Source organism: Lithobates pipiens, unplaced genomic scaffold (assembly GCF_037356315.1).
Source record: "Lithobates pipiens isolate NorthernLeopardFrog02 unplaced genomic scaffold, aLitPip1_a1.2 Scaffold_19, whole genome shotgun sequence".
Classification (NCBI taxonomy): domain Eukaryota; kingdom Metazoa; phylum Chordata; class Amphibia; order Anura; family Ranidae; genus Lithobates; species Lithobates pipiens.
The window spans coordinates 134,766,715-134,792,547 of record NW_027507764.1 but is presented as its reverse complement, the minus strand read 5'-3'; the positions used below and the strand labels follow the sequence as shown (position 1 = coordinate 134,792,547).

Below are 25,833 nucleotides of genomic sequence, written 5' to 3'. Positions count from 1 at the left end.
CCCAAATTAATTCCCCCCCCCCCACAAATAGAGCTTTCTTTTGGTGGCATTTATCAACCCTATGGTTTTTATTATTTTAGCTTGAATGAATATCCCCCAAAAATGTATAAAAAATAAAAAAAATTTACTCAGTTTTGGGCTATACGTACTCTACATATTTTTGGTAAAAAAAAAAAAAAAAAACGCAATAAACGATGGTTTTTGTGCAAAAGTTACAGCATTTACAAAATAGGGGATATTTTTTTTTTTTTTTTAACTAGTAATGGTGGCGATCAGAGATTTTTATTGTGACTGACATTATGGCAGACACATTGGACATTTTTGACACATTTTTGGGACCATTGTCATTTATACAGCAATCAGTGCTAAAAAAAAATGCACTGATTCCTGTGTAAATGACATTGGCAGTGAAGGGGTTAACCACTAGGTGGCAGTGTAGGGGTTAAATGTGTCCTAGGGGCATGTTGCTAACTGTGGGGGGCATGGCTGTGTTGTACACATCCCTGATCTCTGATCCAATCACAGGGAGCAGAGATCAGTGTTAGGCCTCATGCACACGAGACGCAGATGAAACCTCTGTTAAAAAAAAGCTGAAACGCGCGTTTAGAAACGCGTGTTTTGCCGCGTTTGCATGTCGCGTTTAGACGCGTTTAGACGCGTTTGCGTTTAGACGCGTTTATAAAGATAACATCATGTAGACCCTCCCCAAGCTCTCAAAGCATTTTTTTTAACTATTTCTGCTATTTTGATCAGAGTGAGCAGCAGCAGCATAGAGAGCAGTTGTACACTTGCATTTGCCGTGTCACTTGCCACGGCACCTGCCACAAGTTGTGGATTGTCCACTTGCCACGTCACTTGCCACAAGTTGGGGATTGTCCACTTGCCACATCACCTGCCACGTCACCTGCCACAAATTGTGGATTGTCCACTTGCCACGTCACTTGCCACATCACCTGCCACGTCACTTGCCACGAGATGTGGATTGTCCACTTTCCACGTCATCTGCCATGCCACCTGCCACAAGCTGTGGATTGTCCACTTGCCACGTCACCAGCCACATCACCTGCCACAAGTTGTGGATTGTCTACTTGCCGCGTCACTTGCCACATCACCTGCCACGTCACTTGCCACGTCACCTGCCACAAGTTGTGGATTGTTCACTTGCCACGTCACCTGCCACGTCACCTGCCACAAGTTGTGGATTGTCCACTTGCCACGTCACTTGCCACAAGCTGTGGATTGTCCACTTGCCACATCACTTGCCACGTCACCTGCCACATCACTTGCCACGTCACCTGCCACAAGTTTTGGATTGTCCACTTGCCACGTCACTTGCCACGTCAGCTGCCACGTCACTTGCCACGAGATGTGGATTGTCCACTTTCCACGTCATCTGCCATGCCACCTGCCACAAGCTGTGGATTGTCCACTTGACACGTCACCAGCCACATCACCTGCCACAAGTTGTGGATTGTCCACTTGCCACGTGACTTGCCACATCACCTGCCACGTCACTTGCCACATCACCTGCCACAAGTTGTGGATTGTCTACTTGCCGCGTCACTTGCCACTTCACCTGCCACGTCACTTGCCACGTCACCTGCCACAAGTTGTGGATTGTTCACTTGCCACGTCACCTGCCACGTCACCTGCCACAAGTTGTGGATTGTCCACTTGCCACGTCACTTGCCACATGCTGTGGATTGTCCACTTGCCACATCACTTGCCACGTCACCTGCCACGTCACTTGCCACGTCACCTGCCACAAGTTTTGGATTGTCCACTTGCCACGTCAGCTGCCACGTCACTTGCCACATCACCTGCCACGTCACCTGCCACAAGTTGTGGATTGTCCACTTGCCACATCACTTGCCACATCACCTGCCACAAGTTGTGGATTGTCCACTTGCCACATCACCTGCCACGTCACCTGCCACAAATTGTGGATTGTCCACTTGCCACGTCACTTGCCACATCACCTGCCACGTCACTTGCCACGAGATGTGGATTGTCCACTTTCCACGTCAGCTGCCATGCCACCTGCCACAAGCTGTGGATTGTCCACTTGCCACGTCACCAGCCACATCACCTGCCACAAGTTGTGGATTATCCACTTGCCACGTGACTTGCCACATCACCTGCCACGTCACTTGCCACATCACCTGCCACAAGTTGTGGATTGTCTACTTGCCGCGTCACTTGCCACTTCACCTGCCGCGTCACCTGCCACAAGTTGTGGATTGTCCACTTGCCACGTCACTTGCCACAAGCTGTGGATTGTCCACTTGCCACGTCACTTGCCACATCACCTGCCACGTCACTTGCCACGAGATGTGGATTGTCGACTTTCCACGTCATCTGCCATGCCACCTGCCACAAGCTGTGGATTGTCCACTTGCCACGTCACCAGCCACATCACCTGCCACAAGTTGTGGATTGTCCACTTGCCACGTGACTTGCCACATCACCTGCCACGTCACTTGCCACATCACCTGCCACAAGTTGTGGATTGTCTACTTGCCGCGTCACTTGCCACTTCACCTGCCACGTCACCTGCCACAAGTTGTGGATTGTCCACTTGCCACGTCACTTGCCACAAGCTGTGGATTGTCCACTTGCCACGTCACTTGCCACGTCACCTGCCACGTCACTTGCCACGTCAGCTGCCACGTCACTTGCCACAAGATGTGGATTGTCCACTTGTCACATCACCTGCCACATCACTTGCCACATCACCTGCCACAAGTTGTGGATTGTCCACTTGCCACGTCACTTGCCACATCACCTGCCACGTCACTTGCCACAAGAGGTGGATTGTCCACTTTCCACGTCACCTGCCATGCCATCTGCCACAAGTTGTGGATTGTCCACTTACCACGTCACCAGCCACATCACCTGCCACAAGTTGTGGATTGTCCACTTGCCACACCACTTTCCACGTCACCTGCCACGTCACCTGCCACAAGATGTGGATTGTCCACTTGCCACGTCACCAGCCACATCACCTGCCACAAGTTGTGGATTGTCCACTTGCCACGTCCCCTGCCACGTCACCTGCCACAAGTGGATTGTCCACTTGCCACATCACTTGCCACATCACCTGCCACAAGTTGTGGATTGTCCACTTGCCAGGTCACCTGACACAAGTTGTGGATTGTCCACTCGCCACGTCACTTGCCACATCCCCTGCCACAAGTGGATTGTCCACTTGCCACATCACTTGCCCCATCACCTGCCACAAGTTGTGGATTGTCCACTTGCCACGTCACCTGCCACAAGTTGTCTATTGTCCACTTGCCACGTCACATGCCAGTCACCTGCCACAAGTTGTTGATTTTCCACTTGCCACGTCACCTGCCAAGTCACTTGCCGCGTCACCTGCCAGGTCACTTGCCACGTCACCTGCCACAAGTTGTCTATTGTCCACTTTCCACGTCACTTGCCACTTCACCTGCCACGTCACTTGCCACAAGTTGTGGATTGTCCACTTGCCACATCACTTGCCACCTGCCATGTCACTTGCCACAAGTTGTGGATTGTCCACTTGCCACGTCACTTGCCACAAGTTGTGGATTGTCCACTTGCAATTGCAATTGTTTAAAATATTTTTCTAATGGTTTTTCATCATTTGCAATCATTTTTGAGATTTTTAATGTAAAAAAAAAGGTCACCTTTAAAAACGCATATAAACGCAAACGCGGCTAAACGCGGTAGCGGCGTTTTGCCGCGTTTTGCGTCTGAAACGCAGAAATTTTTGTTTCTGAACGCATTTTTTTGCTTCTGGAAAAACGAGATTAAACGCAACTGCATATAAACGGAAAAAAACGAGACTGTGTGCATGGACACATAGGATAACATTGAATGAGTTCAGGTGCAGTTGAAAAAACTGTCCAACTGCATCTGAACGCGCCTTTAACTGCGTCTCGTGTGCATGAGGCTTTACTGTTGCTACGCAGAACGGGGAGATGCTAAAATAAACACGTCTCCCCGTGAGAGGATCATGGTTATCACTGCAGCGATCGAGTCCGCAGAACCCGCAATCAGACTCAAGGAGGTCCCGACCGCCGCTTGCGCCTGTCCGTGCCATTCTGCCGACATAAATGTGTGCCCGCCAGTCGGGAAGTGGTTAAAAAAAAATTCGGATATTTATTATAGCAAAAAGTAAAAAATTTTGTTTTTTTTCAAAATTGTCACTTTTTGTTTATAGTGCAAAAAAAAAAAAAAAAAAAACGCAGAGGTGATCAAATACCACCAAAAGAAAGCTCTATTTGTGGGGGGGGGGAAATTTAATTTGGGTACAGTGTTGCATGACCGCGCAATTGTCATTCAAACGGTGACAGCGCTGAAAACTAAAAATTGATCTGGGCAGGAAGGGGGTGAAAATGCCCTGTATTGAAGTGCTTAACCACTTGCCTACTGGGCACTTAAACTCCCCTCCTGCCCAGACCAAATTTCAGCTTTCAGTGCTCTCACACTTTGAATGACATTTACTGTATATAACACTGTATCCAAATAAATTTTTTGTCCTTTTTTTTCCCACAAAGAGCTTTCTTTTGGTGGTATTTGATCACCTCTGGGTTTTTTATTTTTTTGCGCTATAAATGAAAAAAGACCGAAAATTTGGGGGAAAAAAACTCATTTTTCTTTGTTTCGGTGATAAAATTATGCAAATTATTAATTTTTCTTCATAAATTTTGACCACAATTTATACTGCTACATATCTTTGGTAAAATAACCTAAATTAGTGGATAATATTTGGTCTTTGTGAAAGTTAGAGAGTCTACAAGCTGTGGTGCGAATCATACAAAATCACTGGTGGCCTATCTCATTTCTTGTGACCCGAACAAGCCAGGAAAGTACAAATACCCCCCGAATTACTTCTTTTTTGAAAGTAGACATTCCAATATATTTAGTAAGAGGCATGATGAGCTTTTTGATGTAATTTTTCCCACAATTCTTTGCAAAATTAAGATTTTTTTTTTCCCCACAAAATTGTCATTGTAATAGGTTATTTCTCTCACATGGCATGTGTATACCACAAATGACACCCCAAAATAAATTCTGCTACTCCTGAGTATTATACCACGCGTGGGACTTTTCTGCAGCCTGACCACTTAGAGAGGCCCAACATGCAGGGAGCACCATCACGTGTTCTAGGAGCATAAATTACACATCTAAATTGTTGACTACCTATTATACTTTTGAAGGCCCTGGAGCACCAGGACAATGACACGTTGCCCTGATGACACGTGACACTGATGTAGCACTGGTGACGTGTCACTGATGACAGATGTCACTAATATGTGGCACTGGTGACACTGAGGACAGATGGCACTAATACGTGGCACTGATGACAGATGGCACTAATACGTGGCACTGATGACAGATGGCACTAATACGTGGCACTGATGACAGATGGCACTAATACGCGGCACTGATATGTGGCACTGGGGATAAGAATCAAGGGGCTAATTGTGTTACCTGGGTGTGTTCTGGGCTCATGAAGACAACAGAGAGATCACTAGGAACTAGGATCATTAGGTCACTAATCAATGGGAACATCAGATCTCAATATTGTCCCGTCAGAACAGGGATCTGCCTTGTTTATATAGGCAGATCCCCATTCTGCCTCTCTGTACCATTATTGTGGGTGGCCGGCGTTGAGGGCACAATCCCGCGGCATGCATCTGGCATGCGACTCCAGCAGCGTACGCGTGCACACACTATCTATTACACGAAACAATGTACAGGTACGTCGGTTTGTGCAATAGAGCCACCCTGCCGCAGTAAATGCGCAGTGGGCGGCCCTAAAGTGGTTAATTATTAGTAACAAAAAAATAGGATTTTTATAACTTACCTGTAAAATAATTTTCTTGGAGTACATCACAGGACACACAGCCTCAGTATTTCACTGATGGGTTACATAGGCACCACTAGGTGATGGACACTGGCACATCCTAGACAGGAAGTTTAGCCCCCTATATAACCACTCCCCTAACTGGGAGTACCTCAGTTTTGTAGCAAAGCAATACGTGTGCAATACATATCCCCAAAAGAAGGGCGGGAGCTGTCCTGTAATGTACTCCAAGAAAAGGATTTTACAGGTAAGCTGTTATAAAAGTCCTATTTTCGTCATCATACATGACAGGACAAAGAGCCTCAGTATTCACTGAAGGGATGTCCCAGAGCAATGCCACCTGAGGGTAAGGGACACAAACAAAAGTAGGGAGCAATCAGACCTGAGGACCCCTTTACTGCGGCCTGCAGCACACTGCGCCCAAAGGCGATATCCTCATGCCTTTTCACACCCACCTGATAGAATCTGGTGAATGTATGGAGTGAAGACCAAGTTGCGGCCTTACAGATCTGAGCCATGGAGGCCTGGCGATGCACTGCTCATGAAGAACTAACAGCCCTGGTGGAGTGTGCTTTGATTTTAAAAGGTGGAACTTTCCCCCTTAAACCATAAGCTTGAAAAATTACCTGCCGAATTCCATTTAGCAATGGTGGATTTCGACGCTGCCTGTACTATCTTAGGACCTTCAGGCAACACAAACAAAATGTTTGTTTTGCGAACCTGAGCGGTCGCTTCTAAATAGGCTTTGACCGCTCTCACTACATCCAGAGAATGTAGTGGATTTTCTTCCTTAGAACAGGGATCTGGAAAGAATGAAGGCAGAAGCTGGATTAGGTGAAAATTTGAAACCACCTTCGGAAGAAAACTAGGAGGAGGACATAATAATACTCTATCCTTATGAACAATTAAATATGGCTCTTTACAAGAAAGAGCCTCCAATTATTCTACCCTGCTTGCAGAAGAAATGGCTACCAGAAAAATTTGCTTCCTTGTCAAAAGGACCAAAGGAATATGTTGTATCGGCTGAAAAGGCTGTTTCTGTAATGCCGACATAACTAAATTCAAGTCCCATGCGTTCAGAGGGGCTCTAACCGGTGGATTAAGCCGTCTCACCACCAGTATAAAGCTTTGGACCAAAGAATGTGAAGCAAGCGGACATTGAAACAATACCGACAAGGCCGAGACCTGGCCCTTGATAGTACTCAAGGCCAGATTCATCCCTAACCCCATTTGCAGAAAAGCAAGGATTCTCCCTATGACATACTTTCTGGGATGACAACCCCTGGATTCAGACCAGGAGACATATTCCTTCCAGATTCTGTAATAAATGACTCTGGAAGCTGGCTTCCTTGCATTAATCAATCAAGGTACAAATTACTGGTTCTGAAAGCCCAAGAATCTTCAGAATGTGGGTTTCAATAGCCAAACCCTTAAAATTTAGCGCTTGTAACGTAGGATGGAACACTGGTTACTGCGATAGCAGGTCTGGACGTAGTGGTAGGATCCATGAGGACCCTACCGTCAGCTTCACTATTTCTGGGTAACAAGATCTTCTGGGCCACGCTGGAGCAACAAGAAGCACCGACTTTTCCTGCTTGATCATGCAAAGAAGTTGTGGCATCAGCAGAACAGGAGGAAATGCATAAATCAGCGAGAACGGATAAAAGGACTGACAGGCAGTGGTTTCAACAACGAAGCCCTCCTCCAACTGGGTGATCTTCAAGAAATTTTAAAAACATACAAGAGGGCACAAACTGCTAGTGCCTTACCCACCAAATATCATTAAAAACCCACAACCGTGTTCTATTCACAAAATTGGAATAAAATCAAGCATATTCAGTAAACCGCTCCAGCAGGTGAGACAGGCATCTCATCTGATGCCATGCTGTGGAAAAGCATAAGCATTTCAGGGGACCTCCCCCCTCCCTCAGAGCTAACCCAACCAAGTAGTGAGCCACTATTTGAGTGTTTGCACATGGAGGACACGGCCCACTCAACAAGCAGCTGGGCAGGGACAACCTTAAGCCCCTCGCCGGTTACACAACAATCTCCTCACAAAAAAAAAAACACGCAAAAAAACACAACTTCCAAAAACCCTCAAAAAGTGCACCCCAAAAGTGCGTGAGTACTGCGACCGCGATGTCCGCAGGACTCCCGCGATCACTCCTCCGAGAGGCAGAACCTCTGTCTAAACAAATCAGATCCCTGGTTCTGACAGGGGAGTACAGAGATTGTCGGTGCACTAGGAATCTGCGCTACTTTGTTTATACATTATGCAGGGCATGATTACAGTTTTGTGATTTACCCGTATTCATAGCCTATTAACCTTCCTATGATGAATGGTAAAAAAGGCACAATGCAAAGCCAAGCTATTTACAAACAGGCTCTTATATCAAAAGGAAAGAAAGCTCCTACCACATCGTTGCAACCCTGGATCATTTCCTGTGCCAAGTGGTACTCTTTCCATTTATCTTCTAGATTATTTAAAGTTGATGGAGCAGAGAGAGGTTTCTCCGTGACAACCTTCACAGCCTCCAAGAGATCATCAGCTATACTCATGCATTCATCATCACATCTGTTAAAGGAAAAATCAGTTCACAATATAAGTGCAGCAAGAAAACAGTTACAACAAAGCCAAAAAAGAGCTGTTTAGGGAAAGTACATTTTTAGCATTAAAGTGTTAGAGTGAATTTCCTGGTTTTAATAGAATACAACATAACAAGCTTAAAGGTTTGCTGAAAAAGGAAGACGATCTTAGGCATCTTTCAAACTTGCACTATTGCTTGAAGTGATCTGAAAATAGATCCACAGTAGATAACTTTTCAGAGAGCGGTATAGCAGTAGCCAACAGTATTAAAATTACGTTTAATTCATAAAAAAATATACTGTATTACAAAAAGTAATTTAAAATATAAAGAGTCGAATCACAAATCCAAAATCATATCACCATCTATAGATATATTTTAGGTAAAAAAGCAAATGGCAATTGTCATCTATCCAAAAAGCCAACACGTTGCTGCTTTTTCAGGACTTCACATTTTCAAATGTTAGTTGTCTTGTTACGTGTAATTTCAATCAAAGTGTCAAAAATGCAAAGATGCATATGTACATTGCATAGGTTGGCATCGAGAATTTTTGACTATATGTCAATCATACTTGAAAGACCTATAAACATATAGATGTATCCAGTATGGGAGGGGAGGAGAGACGAGAGTACAAAAAAAACAAAAATAAAAAAAACACATGCATGTAATTACACTTAATGTATAGTTGGTGAGATGGTCACGGACCCTAAGGCTTTGAGGAGGCACACAAGAACAGCAAACAGAAAGAACCCTCCAGGTTATCCGACACTCAGGTCACAAGAGTCCACAGAGGTAGACAAACAGCATTCACAGCATCACCATTAACCTATGCGATTGAGTGTGAAGCATGTTTGATGGACTGGCCAGGCTATGGAATAGCAGTTATTGCTTGGGGTTAAGAGCATCCCAGCACTTGTGTGGTATCTACGATTATCGGGACATAGCACATAGGAGTTTGATTATCTAATGCACACATTGTTACAGATGCCTGCCGATTATCATGTTGGATTTCCACTGCAAGTCATGGCTATAGACTGTCTCCAATTAACTGCTTACTTGCCAGCGTTGGCTAAAAGATCCTCACATCTCCTTCGCATGTCAGGGATATTGACTGCCTTTTCTTACAGTGGGTAAAATGTATTGAACGCATCACCATTTTTCTAGCTAAATATATTTATAAAAGGTGCTATTGTTATTGACATGAAATTTTCGCGTCAATACCAACTCATGTAATCTATACATACAAAGAAATCAAAACAAACACGTTACGTGTAAAATGGAATGACACAGGGAAAAAGTATTGAACATGCTAACTGAAATTTATTTAATACTTCCTACAAAACCATTTGTTGGTAATGAAAGTTTCAAGACCCTCCTGTATGTAGAAACTAGTGGCATGTATTGCTCAGGTGTGACTTTGGCACATTTTTCCAGTCTTCAAATCTTGAAGGTTCCGTGGGCCTCTTTTATGAACTCTGATCTTTAGTTCTTTCCTTTGTTTTCTATTGGATTCAAGTCAGGTGATTGGCTGGGCCATTCTAGCAGATTTTTTCTTTTGGAAACCAACTGGGAATTTCCTTGGCTTTGTGTTTGGGATCACCTTCCCCACCATGACATATCAGAGATAAGACATGAGCTGTGTGTTCTTTTGCCATGTTCTTAACCCTTGCATTTGCCATTTTTTTTACTCTTGATAATTCTCTAAGGTTGTTTAATGGGTGAACCCGAAGTTAAGGTGTGGCACCTAATCCCTTTGGAGGATTAGAATGAGATCCAATGTTTTCCCTCATGCATCAGGAGACATCTAATATAGACTCCTGTACTGCATGATGCTATAAATGTCTTAAATGGTATTTGTTCCGAAATTCAATTGCAATTTTTGATGCAAGAAGTTGGGATTATGGAACCAGCACGCTCCTGTGCAAAACAATAGATATAAATAGTCCTTTTTGGTACACTCTATGGCTTAATGAACTAAATTGCTAAATGTCCAAATTGGCATGATCTTTGTCATTGTGCTTTTTGATTCAGGGCCATTGGGAATCTTGGTGGGTTTTGGCTGTGCCCTTTTTTGCCCCCCTTGGGGTGGAGTTCAGCCCCTATGGCTTCCCGGTAGGGTGGGGGTTATGTGTGCCCCGTTTTTGCTCTAATTGGTGGCTGAGTGTTGATCATCGACCGCCGAAGTGAGCTGTACCGTGCCGGCGGTGTCCATCGCTCCTCTCCAGACTGTTTGTGGCGAAGTGCGCATGTGCGAGGTTCGACGTGCGCAAGACGTCATGGCGTCATACGTTTTGCGGCGAAGCAGACAACAGCGGTCGGGGTTTCTCAGCCTTCCGGGATGCCGAGGGAGCTACACGTGGGCCGCTCAACTAGTGGCCCTTACGCCATGTCTTTGGGGGGACTTGGGCCTGCGTACAATTATACCATTTGCCACACCCATATGTATATAAAAGACTGGACGCTCGAGAACAAAATGTATGACTCCATACAGGCCAGGATGGATGGCATTGCAGCCACCCTCTCTCGGCATCAGAGTTCCCACCTTTTTTGCAAAACTTTAATCAGGTCCTCAACAACAAACAAGCATTATAAGCCTAAACAACCTACAAGTCTATATGAACTACACTCCTGCATAAGGTAAACTACACTATTATATGAATTAAATTATTGTATAAGTTATATCACATCACCAGACACGCTTACACTTTTGGATTTTTATTTAACAGTTATTTTTTTTATTTTATTATTTTTAGTTGCCGTTTTAACATTACGCCAGCATTTGGTTGGCAGACACCATGTAATGTTCTCAATCACTTAATGATCTAAGCTACATCACTTTGCAAACAGCGCACTTTTTGACTGTGTCAATTGTCAGTGCTTCACACACACACTTTACATCTTTTTGTATTGCATTAAATAATTTTCACGCACAGCGCTATACTTTCTACATCACTATATGTTTTTAATTAATTACTGCTTAACACTGGTTAGTCATCTACATGGGAAGCAAACAGTATAGTGACAAATTAATACAACGACAATCCATATTCACCATCAGTCTTAATATATACATGTAGAAACATTTATAACAAAAATTACACTCTGGCGGATCTGCTATGAGTTCACTTAGCCATTAATTGGGAAAAATTAAATATCATTGGGTGTTTGTTGCAGGCGTGTACTACCAAGTCCCTCAAAGGGCGTTTGCAGTGTGGCTCCTCGCAAGCTCCTCGGGGTGGGCTGTTCTCTCCTAGGGAGGTGGGGGTGGCCCATAGCCCCCCCCCCCCCGGATACTTCAATGGCTCCTACAATTTCTGGTTATAAAATACTTATTCAACTCTTGGGCGGTAAATAAACCACTATGGCTTATTTAATGTGCTGTATGATATGCTGCTTTAATTTTGAATATATATAATATTTTTTAGATCCAATGGTCCCCCTGAAGAGACCGTACATAGGTCGAAATGCGTAAGTGGTTGCATACAATAACATTATGTAATGTAACAATGTGCACAAATGTGTTTGTTTACTGCATTGTGGAACATGTATTGTATTTGACCAGATTTTATACTGTACATATTCAATTTAACTACACCATGATAGTGGACATTTTTCAAATAAAAAACTCTTGATATATCAAGATAACATTTTTATCTTGTTTTATTGCTGTTTTAAAGCCCCACTGGGGAAAACCTTTCCATATAATTTGTTTTCGTGGTGTGCAACTCTTTCCATCTCTCCCATATGTGTCTTTTCTATATTGTGTTTGGGATCATGTCTTGCTGAAATGTCCAACTTTGTTTCATCTTCATCATCCTGGTAGATAGGAAACCATATGCTGAAAAACAGCCCCACACCATAATGTTCCCACCTCAAAACTTCACTGTTGATATTGGGGTGATGTGCAGTGCCATTTGACCCCCAAACATGGTGTATATTATGGTATCCAATGAGCTCAATTGTGGTCTCATTTGACTAGGCTACACTCTCCCAGTATTTTACAGGTGGTTTAAATGTTGTGCACCACACTTTAAAGGAGTTTCAGCATGCTTTTTCTTCAGCAATTGAGAGTCTTGTGTGGTGAGCATGCAGGCCATGGTGGTTGAGTGTATTACTGTTTTCTTTGAAACAATTGTACCTGCTAATTCCAGCTCTTTCTGAAGCTATCCACAAGTGGTCCTTCACTCTTGGACAACTTATTATAATTTTTACTCATGTCAGATATCTTGCGATGAGCATGTGACGTGGTTGTGGCCGGTTTATGGTGAAATGATCTTTCCACAATTCCAGTTCTTCCCACTTCTGGATTATGGCCCCAACAGGGCTCACTGGAGCATTCAGAAGTTTAAAAATCCTTCTGTAACCAATGCCATCAGTATGTCTTTTACATCACAGTCCTTTTGAGGAAAACCAGTACATAACAAAAGGACAAAGTTGTCTAAATCAAGACAAGCTATTCAAGTTATGCTTTTCCAAGCTATCAATATTACAAATGTAGATATTTTTCATATGTACAACACACTGAAAGCTTTTGATATATTATCTGCTCAGGGTGTGTATGTATAAAATTAGAGGAGTCCAGAACCCAATGCAATTTGCTTTCTCCTCTCTGGTAGTCTGTAGCCTTGACTGTAGTTTGTACTTCTGTTCAAATGGTTATTTTTTGGGACTGGACTGCAGTAGGTTTTTTGCATTTTTACATGTGTGTAGAATGAAGACAAAGACTGAGCAAATGTAATTTTCTGCAGATATATAGGTCGATTTACTAAAGGCACACATATTGTGCACTTCAAGTGCAGTTTCTCTAGATCTTAAGGGGAAGCTTTGCTGGTTTCTATCGTCCCATCATGTACAAGCAAAAAATAGGATTTTTGTACTCACCGTAAAATACTTTTCTCTGATGTTCATTGATGGACACAGCACCTTAATCTTGACCTTAATGTTATATCACCACCTTTAGGAAAGGACTAGGCAGAACACAGAAAAAACAGCACAGTGCCGCCCAGGGGCGGTCCTACTGGCTATAACCCCTCACTCTGCTTCCAGCATCTCGGTTTGTCACCAATTGCCCTGGTAGAATGTGCCGTGACAGGAAGGGGAGGTGCCCGTCCCCTTATGGCATAAGCCTGAACCACAATCTGTCTAATCCAGTGAGAAATGGTGGCCCACGAGACCACCAGGCCCACTTCGGACAAGCCACCGATACAGAGAGTCTGACCTCCGGAAAGGAACTTAGCAGACAGATACACCCGCAGAGCCCGGACCACATCCAAAGACTGTAAAGCTACCTCCTTGGGATGCGATGCCCAAGGACATAAGGACTGAAACACTATGTCCTCATTCAGATAAAAGGCCGGAAAAAAAAACTTGGGAAGAAAAGAAGGCTGCGGACACAGCACCGCTTTATACTTGTGAAGGACCAAATAGGGAGACTTGCATGACAAGGCTGCCAATTCAGAAACCCGCCTTGCATATGTAATAGCCACTAGAAAGACTACTTTCTGAGAGTGTCAATAAGTGGATCTCCCTAATGTTCTAAAACGGCGGTTTGTGAAGTGCCGAGAGCAACAGATTCAGATCCCATAGGGGCAGCGGCGGTCGTAACGGAGGAGCCCCATGCCGAACCCCCTGAACAAACATACACACCAATAAATGAGTCGCCAAAGGTTGCTGAAAAAAAAGACAGCCAAAGCTGATATCTGCCCCTTAATGGTGCTCAATGCAAGCTTCTGCTCTACTCCTCGCTGAAAAAAAAGCAGGATCCTGGAAACTGAATATGTACGCAGACGCCACCCCATCTCCTCACACATGGAGATGTAGGCTTTCTACGTGTGATAAATCTCCTGAAAGACTTCCGTGCCCTTAGCATAGTGGAAATTACCGAAGCCGACAGTCCTCGTCCTTCAGCACCTGGCTTTCAACAGCCATGCCATTAAAACCAGCGACAAGAAAGCAGGATGAAGTATCGGACCTTGCGAAAGCAGGTCCTCCTGCATCGGCAGCCGCCAAGGTACATCCGCCACCATTCGTACTATGTCGGTGTACCAAGGACGTCAAGGCCAATCTGGGGCAATCAGAATCACCAGAATCCCCTTGGGCCTCGACTCTGTGTAACAGACGACGGAGGAGCCTGAGCGGGGGAAAGGCATAAAAACCAGCCGATAATTTCCCCACGGGGCCACCACGTGTCTGAGGCGTTCGCCCAGGGATCTTTTGACCTGAAAAACCTCCTGACAGGGTTATATGGTTATATTGAAAAAACAGGACTATGAAAAAGAAATGGAGAATCTTCTAAGTATACCTAATACATATAAAACATTTAAGAAACACCCTAAAGTGGAATGTGAAAACAAACTTAGGAAATACGTGAAAAAAGGAAAGGACATGGGTATTCCGAATAAGAAAGAGGCAAGATACTTAACACGGAATGCAGCAAAGACTCCGGTTATGTATTACGTTCCCAAGATCCATAGAATTCAAACCCACCCACCAGGAAGACCGATTATTAGTGGGATTGACTCCCTTTTTTCTAGATTGGGGGCCTACATAGACGTTTTTTTGCAACTGTTGGAAGTGGAAGGGAAGTCGTACCTAAGGGATAGTAAACAACTCATTGGAGAATTTAAGGATTTGAGAATTAATGAAAGTGATATACTGGTCACAATAGATGTAGAATCGTTGTATACAAACATCAAACAAGAAGACGGTCTTAGTAGCGTGGAATGGGCACTACAGAAGCAATCGGATTTGAAACAAGAACAAATCAAATACATCACGGAGGGCTTAAGGCTGGCAATGAGCCATAACTACTTTTGGTATCAAGGAACCTTTTACACACAATCAAAAGGCGTTGCGATGGGAGCTAAGTACGCCCCAAGTGTAGCACACTTGTTCCTGAATAGGTGGGAAGATAAACAGATATATGGGGTGTATAGGGAGAACCTCAAATTATTAAGTATATAGACGATATTATAATCGTATGGGGGGGCACACTAACAACTGCAGGATTTCTTTGATGAAATCAATAACATCTACCATATAAAATTTACAGGAAATTGCAATAGCCAGAGTGTGGACCATTTGGATTTACAGATCTATAAGCAAGAGGGAAACCTGGGCACACATACTTTTTTTCAAAGCTACAGACCGCAATGGGTATATTCCCACTAACAGCTGCCACCATCCACGGTGGATAGGGAATATACCCAAGGGTCAACTTATTAGATTATACAGGAATTGCAGTAACAGTGTAGATTTTGATCAACAGGCCGAAACAATTATAGAAAGATTTAAGATGAAGGGGTACAAAGAAAACGAACTTCGGAAATTGAAGAATAAATTAAAATGCATGGAAAGGAACCAACTGATAGAAGGCACAACTAGAAGGGAATCAAAACAGAAAAACCTGCAAATTGCCTTCCTTATGGTATATAACAGGCAATATAAGGATGTAGAATACATTATAAAAAAGCATTGGCCTATCCTGCAAGCAGACAGTGTGCTTCACACTATACTACCAAAATAAAACCTTGTTCATTTATAGAAGAGCACCCACGTTACAGAAAAAATTTGTAAAAAATACCATTGACCCACTAAAACAAATAAGAATCTTTGAAAATCTGAAAGGATTTTTTAAATGTGGTAAATGCCTTCCATGCAGAATCAGTAAAAAGACCAACAAAAAGAAAACCACTTTCAATTCAACCTCCAATGGAAAGGAATATAAAATAAATGAGTTGATCACCTGCAACAGCACCCACGTCCCTTATGTCATCGAATGCCCCTGCCACAAACAATATGTGGGTAGAACCACGAGGGAGCTACGAGTTCGAATAAGGGAACATATTACCAACATCAAAAAGGGGTTCCAAAAACAGTGTCTCTAAACACTTTAGAGACTTTCATAATCGAGACCCAGGGCAGATGGTTTTCTATGGAATAGACAAAATAAGGGGCCACTGGAGAGGGGAGGACAAAAGAATCAAAATATCTAGAAACAAGACAAAATGGATTTTTAACCTAGACACCCTCCAACCAGTGGGAATGAACATTGACTTGGACCTCAATTGTTTTTTGACTAACTTCTGAGCACCCGGGTTGGATGTTACGCATCCCTTTAATATCTTTACATTTCGTTTAGAAATCATTTAAAAATACAATAAATAAAAAAACCCGGGTCGGATGTTATGCATTAGTTAATATTATTACATATTGTTGAATAAACCCATGGGATTGGGAAAAAATCCGGGTTGGATGTCATGCGCTCCAACAACCGTACAGACTAGGGTTAGGAATAACACTAGTCATAAAGTATGGGTCGAAGGTTATGCAGCCAATTAGTAACATCTACAGATCTGAATGTGATTACTAATTTCTAACTGAATCTCTTCCTTTGTACCATGTAGTATCAACTCCCCCCTGATGAAAATATTCTTTCCTCTCTCCCCACCCCCCCTTCGTCCCTCTCCAATGGTCGGTAAAATACAGTAAAATAAAATAAACTAATTCACATAATTAAGTCACACATCAATTAGTTAGGGGTATGGGTGTTCACATATAGCATGAACACACATATAATATTCCCCTCAAGGCCCAATAATAAGAGAACCCTGGTTTTGTATAACAATTATTGGGGGCTTTTCCCTTGAATAAGATCCGCTTGTTTTGAAAATATTTCAATCTAATTTTAAAAATATTTTTAACAAATTTTCTTTGAGGTTAAAAAATATAGTATTTTTTATTTTTCATTTCGTTGTCGGTCGGCGGACTTTGGTAAAAGCGAGTTTTCATTTCCTATATGTGAGTAGGTTTTTTGTTTTAAATAAAGTGGATTGTACATACATACTACACTATGGATATGTTTCTTCCTTTAATATATACACCAACAGAGGTCTAATACGATCGGAAGAGTGAACATCCCCCCAGCGCATCATCAGCAAATGCCAGATAGCAGCACAGTGGCTCATACTGTGAAAGCCCATCTACCCCAGTTGGGGTATGAGTTCTGTTGAGAGCATTCACATTATCATAGCACTGAGTGGCGCACCGGGGAAGATTGTTTCTCTTTACTGAAGACACAAGCACCTTTGCACTAGTCACTTTATTTCACCGTTATATGGGACATGTTCTTAATGTTTTTTTAATGTGTTTTTGAATGAATTTTATCATGTACAATGTTTTTTGAATGAACTTTATAATGTTCGATGGTCACTTTTAATTTAATTTTGTCTGCAAACTTGTCAGCACATTTGTGTTAGCACATGCTTATTATATGAATTATCATTTATTCAGTTTGTAATTAATAATTCATTATAGTTTTTTGGCATCCTCTTATGGGGATCTTTGGCACTAATACACTTAAATATGAGCATGTATTAGAAATAGAGTATTATATAAGTTATATATACTAACTCCTTCGTTGAGGATTGGGTATTTATAATACATAAAATACAGAGTATAAAGGTCTTGGGTTTAGCGCCACAATCTACTTTCCTACACTTTCAATCTTTTGACCTGGCCACAAACCTCTGCATCTTCCGATTGAATCGAGAGGCTAGGAGATCCACCATCCGGCATGCCCCAGCTTAGGCAAATGAGCCAAAACACTTACGGATGCAGTGACCATTCCCCCTGGTCCAACAACTGATGATCGATATAGTCCACCTGCCAGTTTTCTACGTCTGGAATGTATACGGTTGACAGAGGCGGCACGCGCCGCTCTGCCCACTGTAGGATGTGAGACCTCCAGAACTGCAGCTGAGCTCCTTGTCCCTCCTTGATTGACATACGCCACCGCCGTGGCGTTGTCCTACCGGATCAAGACCGGATGCCCTTGCAGCCTCTTCGACCATGTGGAGAGGCACCGCCTGATCGCCTGAAGCTCCAGCACATTAATCGGCAAGTGGGATTCTTCCTGCGTCCAGCAACCCTGGGCCGACAGGATGCCCCAAACACCGCCACCCAGCCAGTCAGGATGGCGTCCGTCAAGATCATTTTCCAATAAAGAGGAAAGAACAAATTCCCGGACCTCTGAGTCGTCCAGAATCAACCCCAAGTACTCAAGGCACTGAGTCGGCACCAACACCAACTTCTGGAGATTCAGCACCCAACAAAACTCCCGGAGAATCTGTATGGTGATCACTACATCCTCCCTTAATTCTGATGTAGAAACTGTCCGCAGGAGGTTGTCTAGTTAACCCACGATCGTGATTCCTCATTGTCTCAGCAACACCAGAATTGGGGACAGCACCTTGGTGAAGACCTTTGGTGCCGTCGCTAGGTCAAAGGGAAGAGCTACAAATTGGTGTGTTATTGTTCACACAGCGTTTCATCTATGCATGTACAACAACAACCTCCTATGATGTGTATATATCAACTGGTTTACCAATTTAAATTAATTTTATTATTGTTCAATGGTATGTGTATTTAATGTAATGATTTCATATTCATACATTGAGATCCCCCGATGGCAGAACATGTTGACACACCATGTGCATCTTCAAAATTTGGCAGTTAAAATCATAAAAATCTAAAAAGAACAATGTTTTCATTTACCAACGAAATGAAGAACATGATCAATGTTTTTTTTTTTTGAGAAAAAGTGATTCAATTCTCCCCAAAACAATGATCATGTTCTTCATTTCCTGCTGCATGGTGTCCAGCCGAGTTCTCATGCTGTCTGATTGCGCATCTCAACATTGTGCCCATTCCAGGCCATGATCTGCCCAATTAATCTTTGGGCGCTGTCGCTGGAAAATGAGTTTGCCGCTTGCCCTTCCGTAACCAGAACATCACCTAAAATTTAACAAAAAAGATGTATTTAGAAACATGCAAGCATAAATAGATTACCTTAATCTGGGGTGTCTGACTCACCTGGTGGGGTGCACATCTCACACACTTCCTCCACCTCTCCTTCCTCCAGATCTTTGGTTGGGCTAGGGCTAAGTACCCAATCAGGCTGGTGAGGTTGGCGAGTTCTGGGATCCTCTGACTGTTGTCGGAGCCTTTTCTCCCCTATGAGAAGGAAACCAAAGCTATACTTAGCACACTGATGTGTCCAGAAATAGGAATAAGAAACATGGCTTTGAAGTGGTGTACAATTGTCTGTGAAAAGATCCAAGTTGAAGACATGATTCAAATTCCCTTTTAACCAAACTGCAATACTTACCTTTTTTGCCCAAGTTTCACAGATGAAGACACCTCAAGTATCCCCTGGAGCCCCTGTGCAGGTTAGCCTAAAAAATGTTCTACGGTGTCCCACACTACACTAGTGCTGTTGAGTCCAGATGTTGAAACAGCTGCCGTGTCCTCTCCTAACATTATAATGAATCAAGTTTTAAAACATTCTAGTTTCAAATCTACACAATATTCTAAACTTCTTTTAATAAGAGAAATTATCCAGACCAAAATGCGGGTATAACCCTGTACCAGCTAAATACATTGTATGTATTGGCAAACAAATGATATTTAACAACGATCATATAAACGGAACAGTATTAACCGAAAAGCACATGGATCAGCAAGTTAAGTATCAGAATAAGAACACACGATAAGTACTTACTTTTTATAAGCACCTTCTTGATTTAGAAACTGATCCGGCTTCCTCATTCTAAGGTCAAACCAGCGCTTTAATTGGCCTCTAGCCCGTCATACCCCAAATTGCTGCTCCAGAGTGGTCACAACTGAGGACATTATTTTGTCCTTCCTCAAATTGGGTCGGGGGTAAGGAACATTTTTGCCATCATAGTCCTCCCTCCGCAAGATGTCCACCATTTCTTCAAAGGCCATGTTGGTGGCCTTAAATCTCCTCCTGGATCTGGATGTTTGGGGTTCCGGGCTTTCCTCCATGCTAGTTCCTGATAATGTCTCTGCCATCTTTATGTATATACTCCCACTTCACAACGCAGAGAGAAGGGGCAGGGAAAATTAGTCACAACGAACGTCAGGGGCGGGCGACGCAGGCGGAGCTTGACACATGCGTAGTGTATATAAAGCTAGTACACTGATGTACGTTTCTCCGAACGGAAGTAGCAAGTGTCCTAAACGAAGGTAAGATTTAAACTTGGTCCATCACAATGGTCTATACTGCTTCAAAATTTAGACCTATATTGAGATAAGATACTGAGAGTTTGGACTGACATAGGTGTTTTTGTTTCTTACCTGTGTACGCGAGTGTGTGAGCGTGCGTGTGTCCTATATTGGGATAAAGATAATACTATGAGTTTGGACTGACATTAGTGTTTTTGTCTTGTGTATTGCCTTTCAGAAAAAAATGAATCCCTTTAACCAGTTCAGCCCCGGACGATTTTAACCCCTTCCTTAACATAGCACTTTTTGCAATTCGGCACTGCGTCGCTTTAACTGACAAATGCGTGGTTGTGCGCTGGTGCAACCAAACAATATTGACGTAATTTAGAGCTTTCTTTTGGTGGTATTTGATCACCTCTGCGGTTTTTATTTTTTACGCTATAAACAAAAGAAGAGCGTCAATTTAAAAAAAAAAAAAAAAAAGTTTTTTACTTTTTGCTAGAATATCCAATTAAAAAAATAAAATAAAAAATTTCTCACAGTTTAGGCCAATACGTATTCTTCTACATATTACATCTATTCTACAAAATCTCAATAAGCGTATATAGATTGGTTTGCGCAAAAGTTATAGCGTCTACAAAACAGGGGATATATTTATTATTTATATTTCTTTATTTTTTTTTTACTAGTAATGACGGCGATCTGCGATTTTTTTCGTGACTGCGACATTGTGATGGACATATGGGACACATTTTTGGGACCATTCACATAGCGATCGGTGTTATAAAATTGAACTAATTACTGTGTAAATGTGACTGGCAGGGAAGGGGTTAACACCAGGGGGCGCTGCAGGGGTTAATATGTTCCCTATGGGAGTGATTCTAACTGTGGGGGGAGGGGACTCAGAAGGGGAGGAGACCAGTCGGTGTATCTCTGTACTGAGAACACACCATCGTTCTCTCCACTGACAGCACGTAGATCTGTGTGTTTACATAAACAAATCCACGGTCCTACTGTGTTCCCGGGCAATCGGGGGTGCCCGGTGAACATTGTGGCCGCTGGGCACCCGCACCGGGTCCCGAGCGAAACCGCTGGTGCGCGCCGCTTATTCAGCGGGGAATGGGAGGACGTCATATGACGCCCACCCAGGATGGGAGATCCCATCTGCGGGCGTCATATGACTATGGGTGGGTAGGGAAGTGGTTAAGGAGGAGGAATTTATGAATCATTTTATTGACCTATATGATGCCAACAGAAACCTGTGGGAGGTCAAGCACCCCTTGTATTTCAACAAGCAAGGAAGGCAACACTGGGGACACTTCTGGAGTTTGTCAAGACTAGACTCCCCCAGGCAGACATTACGCTTGTGGACGCTAAAATTGGGATCTTGCGTAATATGTATAGTTGGGAGCACAACAAGATACAGAGTCCCCTCAAATCAGGAGCAGCAGCAGATAAGGTTTATGTCCCCAAGCTGTGGAAGTTTTCTCAATGACCAGATGGAAGCGAGGCAATCGCTTTTGACCCTTCCCACCACCCTTCCCTAAATCCCTTCCCTCCACCCCAGCTGAGGCGTCCCAGGAAGAATCGAGCCCTTCCATCCTTGAAGTAGTATGAGCCCAGCTGGTGCCAGGTATATATTTTTGGGGAAATATTGATTGTCCTAATATTAATGATGTAAACTAAAATGTTTGAATTGCTTACAAATCAATGATTTAATCCCAAAAATTATTATGAATAACTATCACTAGACTGTAGTGGCCAAAAATGTTGTTAAAATATTGAACAACTTGAAAAATGATAACCTTTTCTATTTATTTACAATTCAATTTACAAGTCATAAGCTGAAAATTGTGTGTGATTGATGAAGCAAAAAATACAACCATGTCCCTTTTTTTCTACACAGGATGAGCTCAGCTAGGTGGAAGTCATGCCAAGTGGTAGAGAGGAGGAGGCCATGCCAAGGGGTAGAGAGGAGGCGGCAGGACCAGTGGAAGGCAGGAGGTGGCTGGACCCATTCGGAGCCTCACAGAATGCCAGGTGCCTCCCATCCACCTTCCCTCCAGGAGGCTCAGGAAGAGGACAAGAACTGAGGAGGAATCCAGCTAGTTCCACACTAGCCCCCCCCCCCCCCCCCCCCATATGCTGAAGAGGCCTATGGTATATATTTGCCAACCAGGTTGATTGAGCTGGAGAAGGGCCAACACCTGCTATGTGAGGGAAAGCTGCAGGGCAGCGTGGAGGGAAAGCTGCAGGGCAGCGTGGAGGGAAAGCTGCAGGGCAGCGTGGAGGGAAAGCTGCAGGGCAGCGTGGAGGGAAAGCTGCACAGAAGAGTTAAAAGTGATTGCCTGGCTTCAGTCTCGTCTGAAAGAAGACACAGGCTGTTGTAGTACCACAGGCTGGGGACATAAATGTTAGTTGCTGCTGTTACTGATCTCAGGATCAGATTGTGCTCCCTATTATATGTACTCCGCAAGATCCCAAATTTGTTTTCCACCGACTTGATGTGTGCCTTGGGGGACAAAAGGCTTCACTAATTCCAAGTGTCTCCAGTGTTGCCTTCCTCTTTATTTTGTTAACCAGAATAAATGGCCATCTTATTTTCAAAAAATAACGAACTGTGTGTTTTTATTAAAAAAGGACAGTTTGTGAGTAGGCAGGTACATGTCAAAAGACTATGGGGCAAATTCATTTTGCACTACAAGTGCAAAGTGCACTTGAAATTGCACTGCAAGTTTTGTTAACTTTTGTAAATAACCCCCTATGACAAATTAACAAGGGACCCCAACCTCATTAAAGTTCATAAAAAATACAAGATAATGTTATTGTGCTAACTTGAAACGCCAAAAAAAAAAAAAAGAAAGAAAGACAAATGGAAATCACTAGAATTTTTTATATTTTTTTGAAAAATTGGAAAACATATATTGTTGAAATCTAAAATTATAAAAGATGAGTCTAAAAAGGAAATGTACACATTTATGGAGATGTGGCTTTTAAAAACTAGAATATTAGTCCTGAGATGAGGATAAATAATGAAGAAAGAAGTTTGTGAGAACTCTGTGTGAATATAAGCAGCAAAACAACTTCATACTTCTAGCATTAAAAAGAAAAAAAGAATGTGCTATATTAAAAGATCACAGAATTACCAGCTTGAAGAATGGGCTAGCTTCAACATGAACGCTAGTTTTACCAGACCGAGCGGTACAATCTTGTACTTGCTACAGAGCATGCATTATTTTTGGTCCGCCGGACTAGTACACAGACGAACGGTTTGCGCGCTAGAAAGCAGAGTCCGTCGGACAGATTTGAAACATGTTTGATTTCTAGGTTTGTCAGACTTTTGGGGAAAAAAAAGTCCGATGGAGCCCACACACGATCGAATTGTCCGATGGATTACGGTCCGCCGGAAAGTCCGATCGTATGTACGCGGCAAAAGTAGTAGTAACAGTAGAGATGATTTTTACCTGATTTAGAACAGACCCTTTATTTTTTGTGCTGTTCTTTTCTATTTGTATGCATCTATAAATGACTGTTTATCCATGTATTTTTTGAGTATCGTAGCCCTGTATACATTAACATGTGCACGATGCTATATTTACAATACACATTCCTTCTGTTAAAGTAAATACTGTATATGGCCAGCTAAAGTGGAATTAAAGGCTCTTAACCCCCCTGGCGGTATTCCTGAGTCTGGCTTGGGGTGGAATTTTCATACCAAAAGCGGTATCCCCGAGCCAGACACGGGACCGCATCGCTGGATCCAGGAGGAGGTTTACTTACCTTCTCCCTCGGATCCAGTGTTGTCTCCCCGCTGTACAAGCGAGCCGTGTCTCGCTCGATGCATCACATCGCCGATCTCCGTGCCCTGGGAGCGTTGCGACGCACGGGGACGGAGATCGGCGCCAAAATCAAAAAGTGAAACAAACAGTAAACATACAGTATAATGTAATCTTACAGATTACATTGCTGTATGTAAATATTTCACATCCCTGTTGTCCCTAGTGGTCTGCCCAGTGTCCTGCATGCAGTTTTATGTAATAAAAACTGTTCTTTATGCCTGGAAACTGGAGATTGTCCATAGCAACCAAAACTGTCCCTTTACATCAAAAATGGTTTTAGACCAGCTAGAAAACAGCGATAATAAATTGGAATCACTCGCAGAATTGAGCAATAGCGATTTGTGGGGAGATCTGTCAAAAAATACTGAAAAGTAATGACAGTGACAATTCTGCAACTGAGCAAATTTCAGTGTTTTTGATTTGATTACATTATTGAATAATTTTTATTATTGTTATATTATTATTTCGTACAATTATTTATAATTATTATATTATCATTTATGATTTAATTTTTCAAACTTTATTATACCCGGGATGTCTGCTAGACTCTGGTTTGAACAGATTTAAGAGAGTTATTCCTAAGAATTGCAGGACTACAATATAAAAGGCCAAATTTTCATGCAAAATAATGGTACCGCTTTTAGCACCTAAAATCCGAAATAATCGTACCGCCAGGGAGGTTAATCAACATTTTCAATCCTTACACTGCTAGCATTAGTAAATCGATTGGGAGATCTATTATTTTTACTTGTAATTATAAAAAATATATATATTCATTTTTTAAACATTTTTTATGCTGCTTTTTTGATTTCTGGCTTGGGCCAAAATGATGAATGTCATACATCCCAGGAGTCTTTGTGGGTATTTTTTTTTTCTTTCATCTGGAGGAGTGGCTTTCTCAGCTAGGAAATCCCCTTCTTCATGCGCTAAGAGCAAATGGATTCCAGGAAGTAAATGCCAAATGAATCACGTGCCCTCAGGATGGCCGCAGCTAGAAATGCTAGGGAAGTGTTTTTCAAAGTGATTCAGTAGCAAAATAAAGCATGGAGACATGAATGGATTGGAAAGTTGGCTTTGAATATAAAAAATTAAAGAGTGTTTTCAGTTTATGGTGCTCACATACAGTTACGTTCTGTTTCCAGCCTACCTGTGTGCATAAATCAGAGGAAGCATATATTATAAAATGATCCCTATACATTTTCAAGTATGCATTACAACCAGAAAAGCCATACCTAAGAGTTCTCAGTCCATTAATCTTGGTTGTTAAAACCTTTAGCCTGCTTCCTGCTGCAGTCTTCAAGGTAAGTTCAAGCCCATGAATTGTTTTCTCAGCTAGATCTCTTGCTTTCTTAACCGGAAAAAAATTGGAATGGCAGGTAAAAATAATAGAGAGACTGCTACAATATTTATAAATACACACAAAATGTTTTTTCCTAAACAGTTCATTGAGGGACACATTAGTCAAAGCAGTAAAAAAACAAAAGCAAATACATGAACTAATTATATTTTGAAATCTTCGCAAAGT

The 25,833-nt window shown here is 42.6% G+C and overlaps 1 protein-coding gene across 1 annotated transcript in view; it reads right to left on the bottom strand.

Moving 5' to 3' along the window:
* STK31 (serine/threonine kinase 31) overlaps positions 1–25,833 on the bottom strand; it is a 661,901-nt gene that overhangs the window by 334,817 nt on the left and 301,251 nt on the right. The window contains exons 9-10 of the mRNA XM_077491295.1: positions 25,541–25,656; positions 8,273–8,432 (exon numbers count right to left, since the gene is read on the bottom strand). Of these exons, the coding sequence (XP_077347421.1) occupies positions 8,273–8,432; positions 25,541–25,656 (276 nt within the window). The remainder of the gene's footprint in view (positions 1–8,272; positions 8,433–25,540; positions 25,657–25,833) is intronic.